General features: G+C 37.8%; 1 protein-coding gene across 1 annotated transcript; it reads left to right on the forward strand.

Moving 5' to 3' along the window:
* The first annotated feature begins 258 nt into the window (after window positions 1-258).
* On the forward strand, window positions 259-7,911 carry LOC101105186 (olfactory receptor 52A1). The gene is made up of 2 exons (XM_060399987.1): window positions 259-362; window positions 2,604-7,911. Exon 2 carries the CDS (start codon window positions 3,152-3,154, stop codon window positions 4,136-4,138), a length of 987 nt encoding a protein of 328 aa, XP_060255970.1. The 5' UTR covers window positions 259-362; window positions 2,604-3,151; the 3' UTR covers window positions 4,139-7,911.

The following is a 7,911-nucleotide window of genomic DNA, read 5'->3' on the forward strand; positions in this document are numbered from 1 at the left end:
TCTCTCTTTCCAAAAACCAGCTTGAACATCAGGAAGTTCATGGTTCACATATTGCTGAAGCCTGGCTTGGAGAATTTTGAGTGTTACTTTACTAGCATGTGAGATGAGTGCAATTGTGCGGTAGTTTGAGCATTCTTTGGCATTGCCTTTTTTTGGGATTGGAATGAAAACTGACCTTTTCCAGTCCTGTGACCACTGCTGAGTTTTCCAAATTTGCTGGCATATTGAGTACAGCACTTTCACAGAATCATCTTTCAGGATCTGAAACAGCTCAACTGGGATTCCATCATCTCCACTAGTTTTATTCATGGTGATGCTTCCTGAGGCCCACTTGACTTCACATTCCAGATGTCTGGCTGTAGGTGAGTGGTCAAACCATCGTGATTATCTGGGTCATGAAGATCTTTTTTGTATAGTTATATTGTGTATTCTTCTCACCTCCTCTTAATATATTCTGCTTCTGTTAGGTCCATACTATTTCTGTCCTTTATTGTGCCCATCTTCGCATGAATTGTTCCCTTGGTATCTCTAATTTTCTTGAAGAGATCTCTAGTCTTTCCCATTCTATTGTTTTCCTCTATTTCTTTGCATTGTTCACTTAGGAAGCCTTTTTTAAATCTATCCTTGCTATTCTTTGGAACTATGCATTCAAACGGGTATATCTTTCCTTTTCTCCTTTGCTTTTCGCTTCTCTTCTTTTCACAGCTACCAAGATGGATGGGTCATGGTGGAGAGTTCTGACAAGCTGTGGTCCACTGGAGAAGGGAAGAGCAAACCACTTTAGTATTCTTGCCTTGAGAACCCCGTGAACAGTATAAAAAGGCAAAAAGATAGGACACTGAAAGATGAACTCTCTTCTACTGGAGATCCGTGGAGAAATAACTCCAGAAAGAATGAAGAGATGGAGCCAAACCAAAAACAACACCCAATTGTGGATGTGACTGGTGATGATAGTAAAGTCTGATGCTGTTAGAGCAATATTGTGAAGGAACCTGGAATGTTATGTTCATGAATCAAGGCAAATTAGAAATTGTCAAAGAGGAAATGGCAAGAGTGAACATTGACATTTTAGGAATCAGCAAACTAAGATGGACTGGAATGGGTGAATTTAACTCAGATGACAATTGTATCTACTACTGTGGGAAAGAATCCCTTAGAAGAAATGGAGTAGCCATCATAGTCAACAAAAGACCCGAAATGCAGTACTTGGATGCACCTCAAAAATGACAGAATGATCTCTGTTCCTTTCAAAGACAAACCATTCAATATCACAGAATCCAAGTTTTGCTCAGACCAGTAATGCTGAACAAGCTGAAGTTGACCAATTCTATGAAGACTTTTAAGACCTTCTAGAACTAACACCCAAAAAAGGTGTCCTTTTCATTATAGGGGACTGTAATGCAAAAGTAGGAAGTCAAGAAACACCTGGAGTAACAGGCAGATTTGGCCTTGGAATACTGAATGAAACAGGGCATAGGCTAATAGAGTTTTGCCAGGAGAACCCACTCGTCATGGCAAACACCTGCTTCCAACAACACAAGAGAAGACTTTATATATAGATATCACCAGATGGTCAACACCGAAATCAGATTGATTATATTCTTTGCAGCCAGAGATGGAGAAGTTTTATATAGTTAGAAAAAAACAAGACTGGGAGCTGGCTGTGGCTCAGATCATGAACTCCTTATTGCCAAATTCAGACTTAAATTGAAGAAAGTAGGGAAAAACACTAGACCATTCAGGTATGATTTGAATCAAATCCCTTACGATTATACAGTGGAAGTGACAAATCAATTCAAGGAATTAGATCTAATAGACAGAGCACCTGAAGAACTATGGACAGAGGTTTGTGACATTGTACAGGAGGCAGTGATCAAGCCCATCTCCAAGAAAAAGAAATTCAAAAAGGCAAAATGGTTGTCTGAGGAGGCCTTACAAGTAGTTGTGAAAAGAAAACAGAAGGCAAAAACCCAAGAGTGAAGCCTCTATTTCAATTACCCATGTTCCTATATCCATCAGTCATTAAGAATGAGTCCTCATACCTACATATTCTGCTACTGTTGCCAACATTGCTTTCCTGAGTTCTCTTGACTCTAAACAATTTGTAATGTGTATTACAGAATATATTTTATTTTAAGCAGGAAAATGAAGCATTTCAGCTATTAGAAATATAGGCCAAACAGTTCAGTTTTACTAGAAACATAAAACAGTATCCAGAAACTTTGGTCCAGACTTACCAAATGTACACAGCTTTGAATGACCTTTTCTAAAACTCTTCCTTCAAGTTCTTCTGAACTTGGTGATGAAAGTTTTGGTGATCTAGTTTTACACAGAGATAGATAATATATATCATCAATATATAGACAAATATATTTTGCTTTTAGGTGACAAGTGTTCCTATGTTTATTCTCTTTCTTAGAGAGCAACCTGCACTAATATATTGTCAGACTCTCAATGTCCAAACCGAATGCTTTGACTGAGAGACCATTGAGGATAATAAGAATGCTGAAGCAGTAAATGAAATGTGGAATGCGAAGAGAACCTTTAACTTCTGATTAAAATATAATTGCCAACCAAAATAAACAACTTTTTTGTTTTCACAGCTTTGAAGTGAAATGACAGACATATCAGCAGTTGCGTAAGCAGTCCTTGTGTGTTCTTGTGCGTATGTACTAAGCTGCTTCAGTCGTGTCTGACTTTTTGCAACCCCATGGACTGTAGTCCGCCAGGCTCCTCTGTCTGTGGGATTTTCCAAGCAAGAATACTGGAGTGAGTTGCCCTGTCCTCCTCCAGGGTACTGTCCCAACCCAGGGATTGAACCTGTGTCTCTTATGACTCCTGCATTGGCAGGTGGGTTCTTTACCACTAGTGCCGTCCGGGAACTCAGGTATTTGGTTGGTTCTAATGCAGTCGCACTGCCATGCCAATACAATTTTTATGATGGTACAGGACTTATGCATGCCATTGTTAAAAACATGATGTGTCATTGTGGATCTTTTAACTTTTATACGATATGGATGATATGATATTTTATATGATATTATATGAGGTGGATGATATGATCTGAGAGATCTACCGAAATCGTACACACTCAATATGATGACTTTGGATGAAAATAAGAAGTAGAAGAGGAAGTAGCATGGACTGAGATATGTCTTTTGCTTGCATCATGAGACCCAAGGACACTATGTCCATTTACAACACCACAGTCTTCATGCCTTCTGAGTTCACACTAATAGGGATCCCAGGCCTAGAGTCTGTGCAGTGCTGGGTTGGGATTCCATTTTGTGCCATGTATCTCATGGCTATGATTGGAAACTCCTTGCTTCTCATCATCATCAAATCAGAACACAGTCTCCATCAGCCCATGTACATTTTTCTAGGCATGCTAGGAGTCACAGATATTGCTCTCAGCACAAGCATTGTGCCCAAGATGCTTGGAATCTTCTGGTTTCATGTACCAGAAATACATTTTGATTGTTGCCTGCTTCAAATGTGGCTCATCCACACATTTCAGGGCATAGAGTCAGGCATCTTGCTGGCCATGGCCTTGGACCGCTATGTAGCCATCTGTTATCCACTCAGACATGCTGCCATCTTCTCCCACCAGTTAGTCACTCAAATAGCAGCTATGGTAACACTCAGGGCTGCCATTCTTGTAGCACCATGCCTAATACTGATAAAGATTCGATTACAATTTTACCATACAACAGTCATCTCTCATTCCTACTGTGAACATATGGCTGTCGTGAAACTGGCTGCAGAAAATATCAGGGTCAACAAAATCTATGGTTTGTTTGTGGCCTTCACTGTTGCTGGGCTTGACATTGTGTTAATCACGTTGTCCTACATACAGATATTCATCACAGTTTTTCGTTTGCCTCAGAAGGAGGCTAGGTTGAAAGCATTCAACACTTGTGTCGCTCACATCTGTGTCTTCCTCCAGTTCTACTCCCTTGGTTTCTTCTCCTTCTTTGCACATAGATTTGGTTCCCACATCCCTCCTTATATTCACATCCTCTTTTCTAGCACTTATCTGCTGGTCCCTCCATTTCTCAATCCACTTGTCTATGGTGCAAAGACCAAGCAGATCCGTGTCCATATGGTAAAAATATTTTGTTCAAAAAATTTGCTGTGAGAAAAACTTTTATGTTTACCTTTTTGTGAGTAGTAACACTTTTCCCCCAACATGATAAAACAGCAGATTCATTGTTATTGGAAATGTTTTTTCCAATAACAAGTTTTGCTCAAGTTTTCTATTTAATTTTTTTTTTTCAATTTGCAAGCATGTTGGCTATTGCCTATTAGCCCATGACAGCAGTCAATAGGATTGTGGATCCTAGATGGGTAATGAGAATGATAAGCATAAAGGAGGAAAATACTGATTGTTTCTCCTTTACATTTCTCTTTAATTTTTTTAGTACCTGCTTGAGTGTACACTTGTAAACATCTAGCTCTGGAAAGAGTCACAAATTGTGCATCTCTCAGTGAATTTAGATATGCCTAAGGCTTAATGTTCTGCAGTATCCAAGTACTCAATATATCTAGTTCTTGATTTTGTTTTGGTCTTCTTTTAAAAAATGGAGGAAGTATATGTTAACTGTTCTTATCAAAAACAAAACAAACAGAAATTATATCTCTACGTTTTTAATGAGAAAATAAAGTGTAAAAATTTCAGTACATTTGCAGGGTCATCCATAAAGTTATAGGCACAAAACTCATAAGCAGTAAACTCATAAGCAGTAAAATTATTCATTTTAATTAACTCATCAAGTGTTATCAAATTCGTAAGCCATTATAAATACTATGCTACAGAATAGTAGCATAGAGGTAAATTTGACACAGTGATCAATTTTCATGAGTTTGTAAACTTTTTATCCTTTTTATTTCCTAGTGAACAAGAGGGAAACAGAGACATGGTAATGAGAGAGAAGTGGTAATAGCATGCACAAATTAATCTCCAGATTTTGTAGGAAATTAAATATTTAAAGGACAAGAGTGTCAGTCTTTCACTTTTTTTGAGAAATGTACAATCTTCATGGTAATTTTTTGAATCTGACTCCCTTGGGTCCAGGTGTGGAAAATCGCAACTGTCTGCTCTCCCAAGAGCAGGGGATAAGGAAGCTCCAGGACAAATCATGAATACCCTCACTCTCTCAAGTGCTGTTTGAGCAGGAAATGGGAAAATGGTAGGCAGTAGAGATGGTAATCAGTAGCAGCAATAGAGACAAATACAGTTTATAAACCACGTCAACTATTCATAACTTAGGAATACTTAGTGACTTTTTTTCTTCAACTTTAGGTTTTAATACAACTCTGGGACAACAGGAAAAAAAAATCTAAGTTTATATTCTCTGCTCTATGAAATAGATACTAAAATCAACCTTAAATTTATGGCCTAAAGTTTTTATCTTATGATAGCAAAGGAGGTTTTAGCAATTTGGGGGACTATTCCAGAACAGTTTTCAGTTAACAATAAGGCAAATTGTACATTTGGGTAGATAATTTGATAATATCAATTACAATTTAAAATGGGTAGAACCTTTAGTGCCAGGCAACCTGGAAGACTATGAATCAAATGTTGAAAATTGTTACAACTAAATTGGTGAGATTTGGAAAAAAATATTGTTTTTAAGTTAATATTTCTATAATCTGTGAAGTTTTTAAAATAAGGTACAAGAATAAAATGTTGCATACTGAAGGTAAGTATCATGATGGCTAAATACAAAATGAGGTGAGTTTTTCTGGATAGTAAGAGGAAATTTAAGCAAAAAATGATTAGAAAAAATGGCATGTGATATTGTTTTCAACCCTAAATTTTACAACTTTGAGAATTAAAAAATGATTCTTAGATGTCTTACAATATACTCCTTTAGCATTCATAATTTCCTTTATACCATCTAAAACAAGTAATTATAAACCTTTTGAATATACAGTTCCCAATAATAAATTTGCCTACAAAAATATACATTCTTATAAAGTATTTACTCATGATTTCACAACTGCTGGACTTTATCAGACGTTAAATCTTTAAAATCTGAGGGATGAAAAGATGAAATCTCATTGTTGATTAATTTTTTATTCTCCTATTAATAAGTTTGGGCATGTTTTGCTGTTTACTGAATGGGCAGTATAATGGGGGGCAATTAAGAGTGGGGGTTGTACCATGAACCAATGTACACCTTATGTTTGACAAAGGAGGCAAGAATATACAATGGAGAAAAGGCAATTTCTTTAACAAGTGCTGCTGGGAAAACTGGTCAACCACTTGTAAAACAATAAAACTAGAACACTTTCTAACACCATACACAAAAATAAACTCAAAATGGATTAAAGATCTAAATGTAAGACCAGAACCTATAAAACTCCTAGAGGAAAACATAGACAAAACACTCTGATATAAATCACAGCAGGTTTCTCTATGACCCACTTCCTGAGCAATGGAAATAAAAGCAAAGATAAACAAATGGGAACTAATTAAACTTAAAAGCTTTTGCACAATGAAGGAAATTATAAGCAAGGTGAAAAGACAGCCTTTAGAATGGGAGAAAATAATAGCAAATGAAGCAACTGACAAAGAATTAATCTCAAAAATATACAAGCAGCTTATGCAGCTCAATATCAGAAAAATAAACAATGCAATCAAAAAATGGGCCAAATAACTAAACAGACATTTCTCCAAAAAAGATATATGGATGGCTAACAAACACATGAAAAGATGCTCAACATCACTCATTATTAGAGAAATGCAAATCAAAGCCACAATGTGGTACCATCTCACGCCAATCAGAATGGCTGCCATCAAAAAATCTACAAACAGTAAATGCTGGAGAGGGTGTGGAGAAAAGGGAACCCTCTTACACTGTTGGTGGGAATGCAAACTAGTGCAGCCACTATGGAGAACAGTGTGGAGATTCCTTAAAAAACTGGAAATAGAAGTGCCATCAGTTCAGTTCAGTTCAGTCACCGAGTCGTGTCCGACTCTGCGACTCCATGAATTGCAGCACGCCAGGCCTCCCTGTCCATCACCAACTCCCGGAGTTCACTCAGTCTCACGTCCATCAAGTCGGTGATGCCATCAAGCCATCTCATCCTCTGTCATCCCCTTCTCCTCCTGCCCCCAATCCCTCCCAGTATCATGATCTTTTCCAATGAGTCAACTCTTCGCATGTGGTGGCCAAATTATTGGAGTTTCAGCTTTAGCATCATTCCTTCCAAAAAGCACCCAGGACTGACCTTTTGAATGGCCATACTACCCAGCAATCCGACTGCTGGGAATACACACCAAGGAAACCAGAATTGAAAGAGTCCCATGTACCTCAATGTTCATCACAGCACTGTTTACAATAGCTAGGACATGGAAGCAACCTAGATGTCTATCAGCAGATGAATGGATAAAAAAGCTGTGGTACATATACATGATGGAATATTACTCAGCTATTAAAAAGAACACATTTGAATCAGTTCTAATGAGGTGGATGAAACTGGAGCCTATGATACAGAGTGAAGTAAGTCAGAGAGAAAAATACCAGTACAGTATATTAATGCATATATATGGAATTTAGAAAGACAGTAACTATGGCCCTATATGCGAGAGAGCAAAAGAGACACAGATATAAAGAATAGACTTTTGCACTCTGTGGGAGAAGGCGAGGGTGGGATGGTTTGAGAGAATAGCACTGAAACATGTTTATGACCATATGTGAAATAGATCACAAGTCCAGATTTGATGCATGAGACAGGGTACTCAGGACTGGGGCACTGGGACGACCCTGAGGGATGGGATGGGGAGGGACGTGGGAGGGGTTTCAAGATGGGGGACACATGTACACTCATGGCTTATTCATGTCAATGTATGGCAAAAACCACTACAATATTGTAAAGAATTAGCCTCCAATTAAAATAAATAAA

The sequence above is a fragment of the Ovis aries genome, chromosome 15, assembly GCF_016772045.2.
Source record: "Ovis aries strain OAR_USU_Benz2616 breed Rambouillet chromosome 15, ARS-UI_Ramb_v3.0, whole genome shotgun sequence".
In the NCBI taxonomy this organism is placed as follows: domain Eukaryota; kingdom Metazoa; phylum Chordata; class Mammalia; order Artiodactyla; family Bovidae; genus Ovis; species Ovis aries.

Coding starts and splice junctions, on each gene's coding strand:
- LOC101105186 (XM_060399987.1), top strand. CDS start 3,152: ATGTCTTTTGCTTGCATCATGAGACCCAAGGACACTATGTCCATTTAC.